Source organism: Prunus dulcis, chromosome 2 (genome assembly GCF_902201215.1).
Source record: "Prunus dulcis chromosome 2, ALMONDv2, whole genome shotgun sequence".
Taxonomy (NCBI): Eukaryota; Viridiplantae; Streptophyta; class Magnoliopsida; order Rosales; family Rosaceae; genus Prunus; species Prunus dulcis.
In genome coordinates this window covers 18,615,348-18,631,395 of record NC_047651.1, presented here as the reverse complement: position 1 = coordinate 18,631,395, position 16,048 = coordinate 18,615,348, and the positions used below count along the sequence as shown (strand labels likewise).

Below are 16,048 nucleotides of genomic sequence, written 5' to 3'. Positions count from 1 at the left end.
GAAAGACGGGTAGAGTATATATTATCGAGTATCGATTACCGACGAGTAAAATACTCAAAAACCTCCCCAAAATCTCCGCAAAGCTCTGAATGAGAGTTGCTCTATGTAGCCTCCTCTCTATCTTCATCCATGGAGGTTTTTTATTCTTCAACCCCAACCAACCGCAAAATTCTCTCTCTAAATTCACCTTTCCCTGCCAATTTTCCCGCCAAGTCTTGGAACAAGAAAAACCCATGTAGATACAACATTCCCAGCTTCGGGTTCCACAAAAACCCATCATTTTCGATCTATTTACTCTCATGTCATAGCACAAAGTTTCGAGCTTTAGCACACTTTGGTCGACCCATAAGCCGAAGAAATTCGCTGAGGAAGAAGCTCATTGACGAGCAAAAGGTGAACCAGATTTCCGTTCCTTTAAACCCAAGTTCTGATTTTCTGTTTTTGAATAATAATTTTGATGATACCGAGAGTCCCCTAGAGAAAGTGAACTATGATGGTGTGAAAGAGAGTGAATTTAGTAATGGGGTTGTTGCTGATGATAGTAGTGTGGCTGAAACGAGTAGTGTAAAAGAACCAAATGCAAAAAGCCTTGGTGATTCTGTTTTGTTGAGTAAATTGGATAGTTGGATGGAGCAGTATAAGAGAGATACCGAGTATTGGGGTATTGGTTCTGGTCATATTTTTACTGTTAATCAAGATTCTGATGGTAATGTGAAAGTGGTTTCGGTTAATGAGGATGAAATCTTGAGAAGAAGCCGAGTTGAGAGACTGGAATTGGAGGACTCGGCAGAGGTGAACTTGAAAATTTTGCAAGCAGAGAGTTTGGCTAGAGAGATGGAGAGTGGGAAAAATGTGATTGCGAGGAATAGTTCAGTAGCAAAGTTTGTTGTTGAGGGTGAGGACTCGGGTTTTATGAAGGGAATTCAGGGTTTTAGTTTTCAACCAGAGTTCTTGCCAAAGATATCTAGATTTGGGAGACTGGTGTTGTATGGTTTCATTGCATTGTGGGCATTGAAGAAGTTATTCACAATTGGAAATAAAGAAGAACGATACTCAGAGTTGGAGAAGGAAATGATGAGGAGAAAGATAAAATCAAGAAAGGAGAAAGAGATGTTAGAGAAGGGCAGCGTGGAAGTTGTTCAAGCATCTTCAGAATTGCCACTGGGTCCCTTTAAAAAGCCTAGCATTGATAAGCAAGAACTTATGAAGGCTGTTATGAGAGAAAACTTGTCAAATGGCAACCTGGCTTTACAAGATTCTTCAACTTCCATGATCGTTGCCGAAAATAGTGATTTTGATGATAAAGTTCAGGAAATCAGAAATATGGCCAGGCAAGCGCGTGAAATTGAGGGTAGAGAACATTCTTTGGTTGGTACGGATAGAAAAGAAATTCAGACTGTGAATGATGAAATATCAGATGAAACTGTGAATGACGGACTTTCAGATGGAATTGTGCATGATGAAATTTTGGATGAAATCAAAGTTGTCAAACAGCATGAAGAAGAGGAAGCAAATACTGTGACCAACCCTTTAAATGGAGATTGCAGACAAACTAAGGGTAGTGGTGATACTGCATCTCTTGAAAAGTTAGACTGTGCTAAGGATGGGGATATTCAAACTTCTAGTATTCCGCATATAGAAGTTTCAGATGATAGGCAAAGCACTAACCAGGATGTAAGAGGCAGTGAACATAATTTACACTTAACAGATGATTCTCCTTTTAGGGAGTCCAACAAGCCCAAAAATGGTTCTATCCAAGTAAAACCAAGGGTCATAAGGTCTGTGAAAGAAGCTAGGGAGTACCTATCTAAAACCCGTGACAAAATAAAGCTTAATGAAGAGCCCCAGTTTGAACCTGTCACGGGAAGTGATGCTCTTGTACGGCTACAAAGTGATGAAGACTCTGGCAACAATGTGAGTCAGGGACCGGTCATGGTTAATAATATCTTTGCACCTGAAGTTCCAGACAGAGCATCAGATTCTCCATCAATGGAAAATGCATGTGAACATTGTGATCTGAAGGATAAGAAATATGAGGATAAAAAGATTGATAAACCTGATGAAACTGAGAAAAGATACATCAGGGATGTTCAAAAGCAACAGGTTTCTTTAGATCATGAAAGTAATGACAGTGATTCAATTAGAGAGCCATCTGTAAAATATGAGAACTGGATGGAAGAAAACTTCAATGAATTTGAACCGATAGCTAAGAAGATTGGAGTTGGTTTTAGAGATAATTACATGGTTTCAAGAGAAAAGGGAGATCAACAATCAAGTATGAGTTCTGACATGACACATCTTGGGTCTAATGAAGAAGATGACAGTGAACTTGAATGGTTGAAAGATGACAGTCTCAGGGAAATTGTTCTTCAAGTCCAAGAAAATGAGTTGGGAGGGCGGGATCCGTTTTATATGATGGATGCTGAAGATAAGGATGCATTCTTCAAGGGTCTTGAGAAGAAAGTTGAGAAAGAGAACAAAAAGCTGTCGAAACTGCACGAGTGGCTCCACTCAAACATTGAAAATCTCGATTATGGTGCAGGTAATTAATCTTTCTTAGGCTCATATATATTGATCCACTTTTCATCATAGAGGCAGATATAGATTTTTTTTTAAAAATATGATTGCATAGACATGAGATTTCTGATTTCAAAGTGCTTGGGCTAATAAAAACTTTTGCTTTCCATGTAGAGGGTATCAGCTTGTATGATCCACCAGAAAAAATTATACCACGATGGAAAGGTCCCCCTTTAGAAAAGAGTCCAGAGTTCTTGAATTATTTCCAAGAGCAGCGCAACGCCATTTTTGCTGGAAATGATGGGATTTCAGTGAAAAAAGATGAGCAGAACATTCTTCAGAAATCAACAGAATCCCAATCCCATGAGAATATTGCCACTTCTTCTGTAGTCAGTGACCCAAATAAGAAGGATAATAGAAATTCAAAGATAGTTATAGAAGGGAGTGATGGTTCTGTCAGAGCTGGCAAAAAATCAGGGAAGGAGTTTTGGCAACACACAAAAAAATGGTCCCAGGGGTTTTTGGAATCCTACAATGCAGAGACCGATCAAGAAATTAAAGCCACAATGAGGGACATGGGGAAGGGTTTGGATCGATGGATCACAGAAAAAGAAATACAGGAAGCTGCTGATCTGATGAACAAAATGCCTGAAAAAAACAAGAAATTCATGGAAAAGAAACTCAGCAAGCTTAAAAGAGAGATGGAATTGTTTGGCCCACAAGCTGTAGTGAGCAAATACCGTGAATATGCAGAAGATAAGAAAGAAGATTACTTGTGGTGGTTAGATCTTCCTTACGTGCTGGTAAGCTATACATGCGTTTCGACTTTTCTGCTATTTTGTTTTAGCTTGATTTACATTGTTAGTTCTTTTCCTGATATGTTTTTGGAGTTTTTTGGTTCTAACACACAGCATCAAAAGTTCCAGGAGGTCCTGGGTTTCAAACATCTCATCCTTATCCCCAACTATTTGTTTTCTAACCATCCATCTTGATTTTTAGTTTTATGTTAGATATTTTCCCAGATTATACAGAAAATACTCAACCAATAGTTAATTCTCTCTTGATTTCCCAGTGCATCGAGTTGTACACAGTTGATAATGAAGAACAAAGGATAGGATTTTACTCATTGGAGATGGCTGCAGATCTTGAATTGGAACCAAAGCCGTATCATGTTATTGCTTTCGAGGACACTAATGATTGCAAAAATCTTGGTTATATCATCCAGGCTCAAATGGATATGTTTGGGAATGGCCATGCCTTTGTTGTTGCCCAGCCACCTAAGGTAAATAATGCGGAATTTAAGTTTTCAAGCAGATCATCATTTTTCAGTTGCGGTTGTTGGAAACTGCCATGCAATTTATGGTCTTAATAAATTATCATATCCCAAGAGAGGCCACTTAGGTGGAACATCCCTGATTCTTGCTTTCCACATACGTGACCTGTAATGTTTTTCCTTTTAAGTCAAGAGACTCAAGATCTGGTGCTCTATGACTTTCATATATTACTCACTGCTGGTTTATTGTGCTCTTTCTATCTAGTTGTTTTTAGTCCAATTTTTCTTGATCTGTTGAGGTGCTTGACGTATTTATCTGAACCGTCTCTTATCTCCCCTCAAGGATGTTTTTCGGGAAGCCAAAGCAAATGGCTTCGGTGTAACTGTCATTAGGAAAGGAGAGGTTCAGCTCAATGTGGACCAAACTTTGGAAGAAGTGGAGGAACAGATCACTGAGATCGGGAGCAAAATATACCATGATAAGATCATGCAGGAGCGTTCTATGGACATAAGCTCATTGATGAAGGGTGTATTTGGTTTCAGCGGCAAACCTACTAAGAGGTAGTTTCATAATTTACCTGGCATGTGGCTCACAAAAATCATTGCTTTCTTTTTCGGGGTAGTCACGTTTTGTATCTTGGTTCGTCTTGATTTCAGAACAAGATCAAAGCAAACGATGAAGACTGCAATTGGATTCGGTGGCAAACCTGCTAAGAGGTAAATTCCGTGTGCGTTGCTTTATCTTTGTGTCCTATTTTCGTTGTAGGCACATTTCTTACGTCTTGTTGTTTGATTGATTGCAGAAAAAGATCAAAGCATACGCTGAAGAAGCCTAGCAAGAAAGAAAGGTGATGCTTGTTCATACATACTCCGAGAGACAGCGATAATCGACCATATGACCAGTTCATGGTAATGGAGGCTTTGGATGTGTACTCCACGTTCTTACGCAAATGCCGGGCAAACTCTCTGCAAGCATTCGGAGATCCATGACTTGGTGCAAGCCATTGACCTTTCAAGCCACCTTTTAACCCGAGTCATTGTGGCAAGAAACTGCATCTGTTTGGTGGTAGCAAAGAGTAGCCGCTACTGCCCCTGATTCATTTGCATTCTGTCTCACCCAAGGCTGGAGGTGGATTGCAGTTCAGCCAGCTCTCAATTCCCTGCTTGTGTGCGGCTGTTGAAGATTTGGTTTGTGGTGTACCATAACAGGTTCCAGCTCCTCACCATGGTCACTTTCTCCGGGAAGCCAGACAAAACTAATTAATTCTGGAGGGACATCCGTGCAGTTGCGCTGTGGATTGTGGGAGCTCATCGTAGGAACTGGGAACTGATATTCCCTTGAACTCCTTGTATTTAAGATATTAGTTTCAATGTTTGCTTTATGTGTGAATAATATCCAACCTTACTGTATTTTGTTCTTGTAATACTGTAATTTCTAGTTTATTCAACATGCAAGCAGAATCATCGGCTTTGTTTCTTAAATGAAATTCAATTATTATTTCCTGGCCAAAAAGTTCCAGCAGGACTGAAATTCGAGACACTGCTTCTTTCCCTTTACTAGTTTTGAGGAAAATTCAACATATATACCACAATATCTGATGGCTCACTAAAACCAAAATCAATCGGATTGTATTTCTGTAATACCTTTAGGCCAACAAATTCACACTTATTTACTGCTCTATTAGTTGTTGTACATTTATCAAAATTTGGTTGTTCTGTATACACATTTTAGGTACATACAGTATCAAGAAAGAACAGAAAAAAAAAAAACATCCCAAACCTAACAAATGAAATTTCTATTATCAATACAAATTTGAGGTGCAATTACAAAAGCATGAGAAATTATCACGAAATGAATCATGACCTCCGCTACAGGTCAAACAGAAGGGATTTTGTTCTACAATGGAAAAACAAATACGGAATGGACTTTGGTCTACAATGGAAAAAACAAGGACGAAATGGAATTTGGTCTACAATGAAAAAACAAAGACGAAATTCTTGAAGAAGTCAAGGTTTGTATGGGCAAGGGGAGATCTAGTCGGCCTGCCACACAAAACATATGTACGTCAATCACATGACATATACACTTATATACCTATGTTCACCACATGATCCAGTAGCATTATCATCAAGAAGGTGATCTAGCGATCTCATCAAGGCGACAATCCATGATTTCGGATATAGTCTCAAGAAAAGCATCTTCGCTTGAATCTGGAAGCACAGAATCCTCCGCTTCTTGCACTATCTCCTCAATGATGGATTCCTTGTTCAAGGTCTTCCTGCACATTATGCTTCCTATGGCAAAGGGAGAGAGCCGCCTCTCTACCCCTTTCTTCAGAAGCATAGTTGAAATGCGAAGTGTTCGAGCACATTTAGGTGGCATGTCCCATCCATGGAACTTCAAAAGGGCGATATCTTCCTCTGCATCCAGTGATTTTATGTAATCAATGACCTCATCGGCATACGGCTTGCGTGCTTGTGGCCAGTACAGCCAGTCAAATGTAATGTCTTCAAACTGCAGGAACAACAAAAATAAAATCAGAGACAAATTAACACACATAAACAAAACAAAAATAAATGTCAAACACAGCAACAAAACAATGAAGCGAAGGCAGTACGTACACTTTCGGGCAAGCAGTACCCATGATCAATTGGAATCAGCACAGTCTGGCCACCTTCACTCTCCTTGCTCAGCAAAATATTTCCAGCATGCCTATCCGCATTTGCCAATCTAATATCCAAAACAGAAATTTTATGGACTTCCTCAACTGGGAAAGCGGCAGGGCCCATGTCCTCGCAACTGCCATTGTTCTCCATGAACTTCTGCAAGGACCCAATCTTGACAATTGCATCCTCAGGATGGTTGAATGCACTATGAAAGCACTTGACTATAAATGTTGGGGGGACCCCAGCAAAGCCCTTTGCATTACCAAACAGCATGCGATGCCCACCCTTTGGGTGATCCAAAAGGTAAGCTGCAACTTCCCTGAATGCTCCTTCTCCAACTCTTGTTCCCTTTTTCAATCCTTCCCCATCAAGTGACAATGGAAGCCCCCTCGGATTGTTTGGAGCCATAGGCTCCTCATCAATCGGCTTAAAAACAGATACATACTTTTGCCCTGTTGAGTCGAGCATAAAATACGCTCCTCCTGTACCCTCCATGGACCTGATTGGATAACTCCCACTATCTAATCCGTTAGATGTTTCATTAACCATATCCCAAATCAGGGATGGTAATTTAATCTTGGGGTTAACAATGACAGGCTCGAACAAAAAATCCCTGTCAGGAGGTTTTCTTGGCACAACTTCTTCATCAACTTCATAACCTCTCCTAAAGTCTTGCTCACCGACATCATATTGTTGCTTCACATTATCTCCATCAACTTCATAACTTTTCCCATCATTCAAATGTGATGCCACAACAGACAATTCAAAGTTCTTCTCAACTGGTCTGGCCCGAACTTTTGCTGACTTCCGAATCAACAAATGTAAGACAGCATCATTATGTTTACATATGTCATCAATAAGTCTCTGATCCTCGAGTAGTTTTCCATCACACACAACTTCTTGCTCTTCTAGATCAACAAACTCTTTACTCTTCTTGGCGATCTTTTGTTTCACATACCCAACATCTTTACCACGTTCCACGTGGAAAGTAAATTCTTTCCCACAAGTAGTTCGAACATTGATCTCCTGAAGGTCGGAAAGCCTAAGAACCAAATGTAAAACATTTCCATCTGTCACCCCATATTCCCGGAGTATGGAATCGCTCCTAGCCAGTTCCCTACCTCCACAAACTAACTTCTGCTTCTTAGCAACAAACCCTTTATAGGTTTGGATCCTAAACTTAACTGACTCAATAGAGTCAGATTCCAAAACACTCATGGGAGTAGTTGATCCAGAAACAGAGAGAAATATCATAATCGACTCATTTGATGACAGACACGATTGCGAAAACATGGGCTCACTATGAGCCGGTGTAAGAGCAGCAATACCGGCCGACGACATTTTGCTCTTAATTTGAAAAATTCCAAGAAAGTCAAAAGCTCTTCAAATCAATGCAGAACTTTCAAACCCTAAGAAAATTTCACAATTTTACAAGAATGCAGCCATTCCGAATCCTAAATTCACCACCTGATTGCTACCCAGATGATCAAACAAACCCTAGATTCAATATTCACAAACTATACAGCAAAAGGAACAAACTTGAATACCCCTCCCCCTCCAAAACAAAGGGGAAAAAGCAACCCAGGCAGAAACACTATAAATTCATCACCTGGGAATAAATAAAACACAAAGTGAGCACCCAGAAACCAATTGGCAAATCAAAAACCCAGTAACTAGAGTTACAGCACCATTGCCCAAAATCCAAAAAAAAAAAAGTAAAAAATTATCAACAAAGATTTCGATTCTTACCAAGAAGGAAGAACTGAAGAAGTGAAGGGTGCTCGATTAGGATTTGTCGTATAGCAGCTAAGGTTTGTAATTTTGAAAGACAACAGGAGAGATGGACAAGAAGAGAGAGAGAGAAGCGTGTAGCCGCCTGAGATATACGTAGTGGAGGGGTGAGGGGTTGAATTTTGACGACGATTGAGCATTTATTATTTCCATTAATTTTAATTGCCGTAAGGAACATTCTCAGAAGCTACACGACAGCTTTTAGAGTGCTGACCAAGTTAAAAGGATGTGGTGGGAAAAATGAAAACACTGAATTACGTGTGTTGTCCAATCTGGGGTAGCCACGTGTACATGAGTAATGATGGGTTGATTATGCTAATTAAGATTTTCTAAAACGCACTGGGTAAAATTAGGAACTATACCTTTGATTTGACCTAAAGAAAAAGAAATGGAGCTTTAAATTCTTTGGAATTAGAAGTAGGAAAGTTGGATTGCCAACCCCCGCTGCAAGCTGGTCTTGCACTGAGCACGGGCCAGGCCAGCCATGACTGGCATTTTTAAAAATGAAAAAATAATTTATCTTTTTTTTTTAATTATAAAAAAATAATGTTTTTGAAAGAATAAAATAATTAACTTTGTTAAAAGTTTTGAGAATATGCTAAAGTTGGTGGACCAAGTATAATTATCTTTTTGGACTTTACAATAAGGGCAAGTTGGGCTGGTTGAAGATCAGCTTTTGGGCTTCGTGATCGGCTATTTTTCTTTTTTATTAATGAGAAAAAAGAAAAAGGAGAAAATTTGAACTTTGATTGTAACTTGTAACTTGACATGTTGATAAACTGTATATGACTGAGTCTGGTTCAAAATGGAAAACAAAAACAGAAAAGAAGGGGGCATGATACTTTTCTAGAATTTGCAGTATTTATGATGCTATACATTTGAGAACATTTTGGTTTTGACCTTACAAATCGGTGAAATTCAACCCAAATATGAACAACTATACATATAGAATTAGAATCTCCGTGTCCATGGTGGTCTATCAGTATAGAAGCTCTCAAGCAGTGAAGCTATATTTACACTGTATATTTGGCCTGTTTTACTGTGATGAGCATCCTCTTTCATCTTTTGTCAGCAAAACTTTTCCAAACAGGATAGTGTATGCTTCTCCATATTCTATATTCGATGCAGCAATATTTCTGGCTTCATGTCTATAATTCGGATTTTTTATGCTTTAGATTTCAGCACAAAGCTGGGAAATGCTAGAGATATGTCCCTGAAAGTGCATATGGAAATATCAAAACTAAAATCCAAAGAAAATCACACCTGCAAACAGAAAAGGAGATGACAATTCTAAACTTTTCCAAAAACTTGAAGGCTAGTGAATCTGCATTCTAAATGCAGATGCTTGCGGTGCAATACGAAATGGGGATGATCTAAAAAATGCAAGACTTGCTCAGCTGTGTATTTCCAAACACCAGACAAGGTTTGCAGAATGTAGGACAACATGCATCAAGTATGGAAGAGTCATGTTTTTCAGTAGAGAAGGATTATCTGCTACGTATTCCTTCCACTCTTCTTCGTCAATCCTGCCATCTGCTTTTCTATCTGCTTCCATAAATGTCTGTGACATTGATATAAGAAAGTATGATCATCGAGACAGAAAATGGGGGAACTGCAATTATCAAGTGGAGTCAAATCCATACCTTGTCCACAATCATTTCAACAATATCATCTGAAAGAATCAAATCAGATTCGTTCAGAAGAGCCAGCACCATCTCCTTCAACTGTTTTTAACACAGAGGGGCTTTATGTCACTTAAAAGTAAAAATCATGAACATGAAAGATAACTATTAAGAAATTTGATCTCTCTTCATACTATTTGTATTCAGAAAATAGTGATCGTCCGCAGGGCTCATGAATGATGACCGGATCACTCTTTCAATCGTGAAAACAAAGTTAGATCAAAGACCAGAATGTAAGGTGCTGGTTCTACAATTGTCTAGCTTTCTGTAGTTCATTAAATAGTTAGCTCCTGTATGAGTACCTTAATTTAGAGACAAATTTAAACTTGTTACTAAAAATAAACAGAACATGATGATGATTTTTAGGTTATAAGTCTGAGGTCTTAACTAAGCTGATTTAATTAATTTGACTAACCAATTAGCACAATCAAGAATATCTATCTGTCTTCAATAGAAAGCTAGTCCACAGGAAAATGAAAAACTTGTACCCCAAGATCTTTTAACTCAATGAACAACCAAGAGCAAAAAGTAAGAATCCAATGTACTTACCTCCTCACGCTCGATGTAACCGGTGTGCTTCAAATCATATAACTTAAAAGCATCTGCCACATAGATATACCCATTTTAGTGTCCGCATAAGAGTTCGAAAAGTACTGTGGCAGAAGATTTCAAAGGCTAGGGAATTAAAATCATGAGTCTAGTTCTTACATGTAATTTTGACTGCATCAGGAATTTTTGGGTGGAAAACACTCAATGTTTCAACAAATTCTTCAAACTCTATATGACCATTGTTATTGACGTCGAAAAGATCAAATACCTACAAAGCATGGCAGAACATAATTTTTTTAGGAATGAGAGTCTTAATGAAATTAGAGCTCTATATCATATGGAGCTTTATCCAAAACAAGGTTCTGTAAATCGAAATCGCTGCATTTCATAAAGTCTTTCCTCTGGTACATGAAAAAAAAAATAAAAAAATCCGGCAGTCATCTTAAAAAGTGAAAAAGAAAAAGAAAAAAAAGATTAAGACCACATACCCTGTCCAAGAAGAGGTTTTTACTGCTATTTTGCAAAAGTGCAAGCTGGAGCTCTTCCTATTAATCAAAATTAATCTAAAATTAGTTCAAAGAACGACAGATTATAAATTAATACATGATTCACATAATATTCATTTCAAGAAGAATTAAAACACTAGAAGGAGGAAATTAAGCACACCTTGTGTATAAGCCCATCTTTAACTACAGAACTGCTGAGTTTCTTAAACAGCTCATACAAAGACTCCACCTCACTCACAGAAACTGCCAAATGCCAAAACATAAATGGATCATCAGATTTCCACACTTGAATTTAACAAAATCAACAAAATATATTTGGTAGGGAGCAGAAAGTGTGAGCACATATGAAACCAATCAATGTTCAAATTAAACTCACAGGGGGTTTTGGAAGCAAGAAGAGCAGGATGCTCCAACCCAGATGCTGGTTTGGCATTTTGGCCAACTTTGGCTTTCTCTTTCTTCGAGTTGCAGCAACCCATTCAACCTCAACAAAAATCAATCAACCTTCTCCTTCTTTTTCCCTGCGAGTTTCTGATCTTCAAACTTTTCGGTTGCTCCTTGTTTCGACTGGTGGAAAATCTCTTTATGGTTCTTGTGGTGGATTTAAGCCAAAATTGGAGACTTATATGTGTCTTGTTTAATTAATCCATGCAAACTGTATTGTATTGGTCAAACGCCTGTTGGTCAGTGCGAGTCCTAGGTTATTTGCCATTCTATTATTTGATGACATATCGGACAGAAATTTTGTTGATATAAGACATTGCTTATTATTGTTATTTCTGAAATATAATATTGGAAGAGATTACAAGTTCGAGTGTCCCGTCATCTTTATAAATTAGAAAACGAAACTATCTTTTATAACATTTTACTACTGAGTCATATTGATAAGATGTAAGATGGTGAGTAGAGGGTGGGGAAATTATTTTATTCATTTAGAATCTACAACTTCCTCATCTTCCTCCCTCGGTGTCGCATTACATGAGCTGGAACACGTGGGCTTATCTAACTTCGTTAATCTTTCATGACGCTAATTTGGAGTCCTTGGTAGAATACGGCCATTCTGTTTTCTCAAGGGAGAGCAATTTAGTTTTACATAAACTTTTGAAGAACACGTTGTGTCATGTGGTTTTCTTCAGTTGATCCAACAAAGTTTAAAAACAAATGTAGATAAATACACGACCTCTAAATGCATAGGCTCGGGTTCCATTAACCATGTTGGTCGGAATTATTGGTAAAAGGAAATAATCTTGCAGCTACTTCCATGGAGGAAATGTCAACATCGTCAACTATTCACTTATATACAAATTGCATGCAAATTTACAGCACAGTCCTTTGAAGGCAAATTTCTGGCCAACATTTTTGGAATTCTGCAACATCATAAAGCAAATTATCTGGCCTAGGACCTTCCAAAGCAATTAGCAAAGTCTCTGAAATTTCTAACTACGGATGGCAAGATAGTTATGCAAGCTTGCTTCATTCTAGGGTCTCTGTATACATTTTTCAATTCTGTTTATAGTCAGGCATGGCTCTAACAGTTTCAGAGCTACAAAATAACATTTCTGTCGTCAACTTTGTGAACCAAAGTCTATCTGATATCGAATGAAGAAATCGAGTACAATCATTTCTGTGGCCATGTCAACACTAGAATGGTGTGTGTGTCAACACAATCTGACCAAAATTACCTGCAAAGTCAGCTCAGGTAGCAACCAAGCTTCCCTGACAACAAACACAAGCGACTACGATGCCGAGGAGAGCTCCAGCAATAACCTGGGAGGGAGTGTGGCCAAGCAGTTCCTTGAGCTTCTTTTGGCTGATGGGATGCCCTTCGAACAAGTACTCAACGACTATATTAAGAACCTGTGTCATCGCAGTCACAAATATTCACAAGAAAATCAAAATACAACATCGGTAAGTCAAATAACACACACACACACACACACCAAAAAGAGAATGGTCTTTGGCAAGTAAGGGAAACAAGTAAATAACTAAGCAACCTACCAGAACTATAAGATGACTAATTGCACGATTGCTCAGAATACAGAGGATTTGCAGATTTTATAAGAGGCCAGCAAAATTTAAAATTGGTTGCCATTTGGGATGAGAAGGAAAATCAACAAAGATTATGACTGCAAGGCTGCAAAATTTAGATTGTCCTCTCATTCATACAAATTTTAGCATTAATATCACTTTAGATTTGTGATTTTTTCCTACGTTCAATTCCATGAAATTTTAGATGTGAAAATTTTCCTAGTTATTAGACCTGACCCAATGCTACATGCCCTCCTATAAACTCTGTGACACATTAACCACAGAAGTTATAGTTTTCTCTGTTTCTTCACCTTTTAAACACCCAGAAAAGCACGAGGGACCTTCTTTATTTTTAGGATCAATGGGACCTGACACAAATTGTTAACTCTCACAACAGGCATAAATCCTATAGCACCTTGTTTAGAGAAAACTAAAAATTACTACTCACATACATTGCACATTCAACCGGCCAGTCAGAGAGAACTAGTAAACATAACTGAATTTGTGATTACGGAGAGGCCTGTAACTCAAACATCAAATTACAATGAAAGGATATCGAATTGCGCTTTGGCACTTCAGTTTTTTGAATTCTCTCATGGCTCATTGCTTTCAGAAGCAAGACATTTCTGGATGAGGATAATGGGTTGTATGGCTCCACTACAATGATGCAAAATCTATCATCTACCTCATGATGTAACATGATTACTTTAAACCCCAACATTTAGACCAAGAGTTCCAAGTGCAACGAATGACCAACCAAACCAAGGTCTTAATCAATTAACTCTCAACCTTCCAATTTGTTAATCATATTCAACTGTCATATTACACTAATCAATCATCACAAAAGCCTGTCAATAAAACCCAGCTTACAAAACAAACATCCCGAAAGACAAAGATTCAATATGTTAGAGATATACAAAATAGAAAGAACCCAAATTGACTTCTTACCTCTGCTTGCATACCAGCATGTCGTCGAACACCAATAGCATCATACATAACAATGAGACTGAACCCCAAACAAACAGGAAAAAGTGAGTCTGCAACACCATGACAAAGAGCCACAGAGGTCGTCAAAGCCGTGCACAACGCCGAGTGCGACGAAGGCATGCCTCCAGAAGCATACAATATTCTAAAATCCCATTTCCTCTCCACAAAGAAATTCAACAACACCTTTGTCGACTGGGCCATACACCACGCGAACAAGCCCGAAACAAAGGTCGGATTCGCAGCCAATTGAGCCACGAAAGGACTAATTTTTACTTTGGCATTGGATGTCACGCTTAACAAAGCAACTCCAATCCCGCTATTATGTAAAAAATCATAATTTTTTTCATGTACAACACACTCCGTGCCTCTGTAAGCCTGTAAGAAAGAAACCCACTTCTGGGTTCGTGAAGAAGCTAAAACTCTGATGCTTTGGAGGACTGGGACCAAGAACCAGATGGGATTTAAGGGAAAGTTATGAGAATCCCATATGGATTTTGGGCGTCTGGGATTGGAAGGAGGTATATGAGAGCAAGAGATTGAAGATGTTGATTTTCTGAGTTTTTTGAAGTGAGAGAATCTGAAGAAGGAGAAGTGTGTTGTGGTGGTGTGAAGGGGCTGTTGGGTCTGTGAGGGGCTGAGCTTGAAGGAACTGAATGCGTGCTTTGTTACAACTGAGTCCATGTGAGGCCTTTGGTTTCAGTCAGCATTTCAGAGAGAGCAATTTACAGGCTTTGTGAATCGCTCTGGAAGCTTGAGAGTGGAGGAAAGCAGAATACATGAGCTGGGGAGGACTGGTATTTATATGGGATAGGAATTTGTGGCAGGGAAAATGCCCTTTTTGGGTCATTTTAACGATTTTGCCCTTGGACATCCAAATGAGGAAGGAATATGCTAGAGACTCTTGAGAGTACATTTTCAACATTTTGGATTTTTTTGGAAATTGAATAGGCATCTCTTCCCGAAATTTCGTCGGAAGAGGTTTTTTTATTTAATTTTTATTTAAAATATATAATTAATTTTTTTACTTTTGTTTTTTACCTACTTCTTTAATTTAATATATAATTAAGTAATATCTTAGTCTTTTTAAATTACTTTAATTAGTAATTATATTTTAATTATTATTTAATATATAAAAAAATTAAAAAAATGTCCACAAAATAATTAAGTCTTTGGTGAAATTGTTTGAGTGTCTTAATTAAATTTCTCCATAGTCAAAGAGCCATATTCATTACTATTAGGCCATTACTCAAGTATCTATTGTCCCTTTTTTATTTTTTTACTTTTTCAGAGTTATTACTCGTATAAAGATTTTAGCACTTCCACATTGAATAATGTATTATACATGTATGCACATATTTTTCATGTTTAATACATGTATTTTTTACAAAAATTTCAATAAAAAACACGAAATTCAAGTATTATACACATAATTCTCACATATTATTGAATAAAAATGGTATAGCCGCATGGCCATACTCAGTTTTTAAGTGTTTCTAAAAAATAGTATCGCCGAATGGCTATACTCCTTTTTTCTATTTTTTTTTTTAAAAATAGTATAGCCGCACGGCTTTACGTTTTTGACACGTGCCCAATAGTCGTTGGGAGGGTTTATATATATAACTTGGCTATACTAGATTTTTTTTTTTTGAATTTTTTAAAGAAATAGTATAGCCGCCCGGCTTTACATTTTGACAGGTGGCACCTAGGCGTCAGGCACGCCCTTATTTATATATAAATTGTATAGCTGTGCGGCTATACTTTTTAAAAAGAAAATTTAATCCTGGAAATTTCGCTGGCATACACCTGCGCCGAAACATGTTTTTTTTTCTATTTTAAAAATATATAATTAGTTTCTTTACTTTTGTTTTTTGGCCTACTTCTTTAATTTAATATATGTAATTAAGTAATATCTTAGTCTTTTCGAAATTACTTTAATTAGTAATTATATTTTAATTATTATTTAATATTAAATAATTGAAGAAATTTTCCACAAAATAATTAATTTCTATTTATTAAGCCTTTTGTGAAATCGTCTGGGTGTCTTAATT

General features: G+C 37.7%; 4 protein-coding genes across 4 annotated transcripts; 1 reads left to right on the top strand and 3 right to left on the bottom strand.

Annotated features, from left to right (window-relative positions):
• The first annotated feature begins 63 nt into the window (after nucleotides 1–63).
• LOC117617292 lies at nucleotides 64–5,341 on the top strand. The gene is made up of 6 exons (XM_034346620.1): nucleotides 64–2,542; nucleotides 2,692–3,320; nucleotides 3,590–3,799; nucleotides 4,134–4,351; nucleotides 4,448–4,507; nucleotides 4,594–5,341. The coding sequence occupies exons 1-6, from the start codon at nucleotides 130–132 to the stop codon at nucleotides 4,640–4,642; spliced, it is 3,579 nt and encodes a 1,192-aa protein (XP_034202511.1). The 5' UTR covers nucleotides 64–129; the 3' UTR covers nucleotides 4,643–5,341.
• A 225-nt stretch (nucleotides 5,342–5,566) lies between these two features.
• Nucleotides 5,567–8,451, bottom strand: LOC117617293 (phosphatidylinositol 4-kinase gamma 4-like). The gene is made up of 3 exons (XM_034346621.1): nucleotides 8,207–8,451; nucleotides 6,413–8,066; nucleotides 5,567–6,305 (listed from the first exon to the last, which is right to left on the bottom strand). Exons 2-3 carry the CDS (start codon nucleotides 7,796–7,798, stop codon nucleotides 5,919–5,921), a joined length of 1,773 nt encoding a protein of 590 aa, XP_034202512.1. The 5' UTR covers nucleotides 7,799–8,066; nucleotides 8,207–8,451; the 3' UTR covers nucleotides 5,567–5,918.
• A 634-nt stretch (nucleotides 8,452–9,085) lies between these two features.
• Nucleotides 9,086–11,689, bottom strand: LOC117619977 (calcineurin B-like protein 7). The gene is made up of 7 exons (XM_034350056.1): nucleotides 11,362–11,689; nucleotides 11,146–11,228; nucleotides 10,968–11,024; nucleotides 10,639–10,747; nucleotides 10,480–10,532; nucleotides 9,892–9,972; nucleotides 9,086–9,809 (listed from the first exon to the last, which is right to left on the bottom strand). The coding sequence occupies exons 1-7, from the start codon at nucleotides 11,462–11,464 to the stop codon at nucleotides 9,642–9,644; spliced, it is 654 nt and encodes a 217-aa protein (XP_034205947.1). The 5' UTR covers nucleotides 11,465–11,689; the 3' UTR covers nucleotides 9,086–9,641.
• A 575-nt stretch (nucleotides 11,690–12,264) lies between these two features.
• LOC117619976 lies at nucleotides 12,265–14,812 on the bottom strand. The gene is made up of 2 exons (XM_034350055.1): nucleotides 13,962–14,812; nucleotides 12,265–12,842 (listed from the first exon to the last, which is right to left on the bottom strand). The coding sequence occupies exons 1-2, from the start codon at nucleotides 14,679–14,681 to the stop codon at nucleotides 12,681–12,683; spliced, it is 882 nt and encodes a 293-aa protein (XP_034205946.1). The 5' UTR covers nucleotides 14,682–14,812; the 3' UTR covers nucleotides 12,265–12,680.
• Nucleotides 14,813–16,048: the final 1,236 nt, after the last annotated feature.

Bases quoted from the DNA above. Each gene is read 5' to 3' on its own strand.
- LOC117617292 (XM_034346620.1), top strand. From the start codon at position 130: ATGGAGGTTTTTTATTCTTCAACCCCAACCAACCGCAAAATTCTCTCT. The intron at 2,543-2,691 runs GTAATTAATCTT...CTTTCCATGTAG, and splicing joins AAATCTCGATTATGGTGCAG to AGGGTATCAGCTTGTATGAT. The intron at 3,800-4,133 runs GTAAATAATGCG...TCTCCCCTCAAG, and splicing joins TTGTTGCCCAGCCACCTAAG to GATGTTTTTCGGGAAGCCAA.
- LOC117617293 (XM_034346621.1), bottom strand. From the start codon at position 7,798: ATGTCGTCGGCCGGTATTGCTGCTCTTACACCGGCTCATAGTGAGCCC. The intron at 6,306-6,412 runs GTACGTACTGCC...TTGTTCCTGCAG, and splicing joins GGTACTGCTTGCCCGAAAGT to TTTGAAGACATTACATTTGA.
- LOC117619977 (XM_034350056.1), bottom strand. From the start codon at position 11,464: ATGGGTTGCTGCAACTCGAAGAAAGAGAAAGCCAAAGTTGGCCAAAAT. The intron at 11,025-11,145 runs GTGTGCTTAATT...TTTGATTAATAG, and splicing joins AAGATGGGCTTATACACAAG to GAAGAGCTCCAGCTTGCACT. The intron at 10,533-10,638 runs GTAAGAACTAGA...TCTATGTGGCAG, and splicing joins TGATGCAGTCAAAATTACAT to ATGCTTTTAAGTTATATGAT.
- LOC117619976 (XM_034350055.1), bottom strand. From the start codon at position 14,681: ATGGACTCAGTTGTAACAAAGCACGCATTCAGTTCCTTCAAGCTCAGC. The intron at 12,843-13,961 runs GTAAGAAGTCAA...GCGATGACACAG, and splicing joins ATGCTGGTATGCAAGCAGAG to GTTCTTAATATAGTCGTTGA.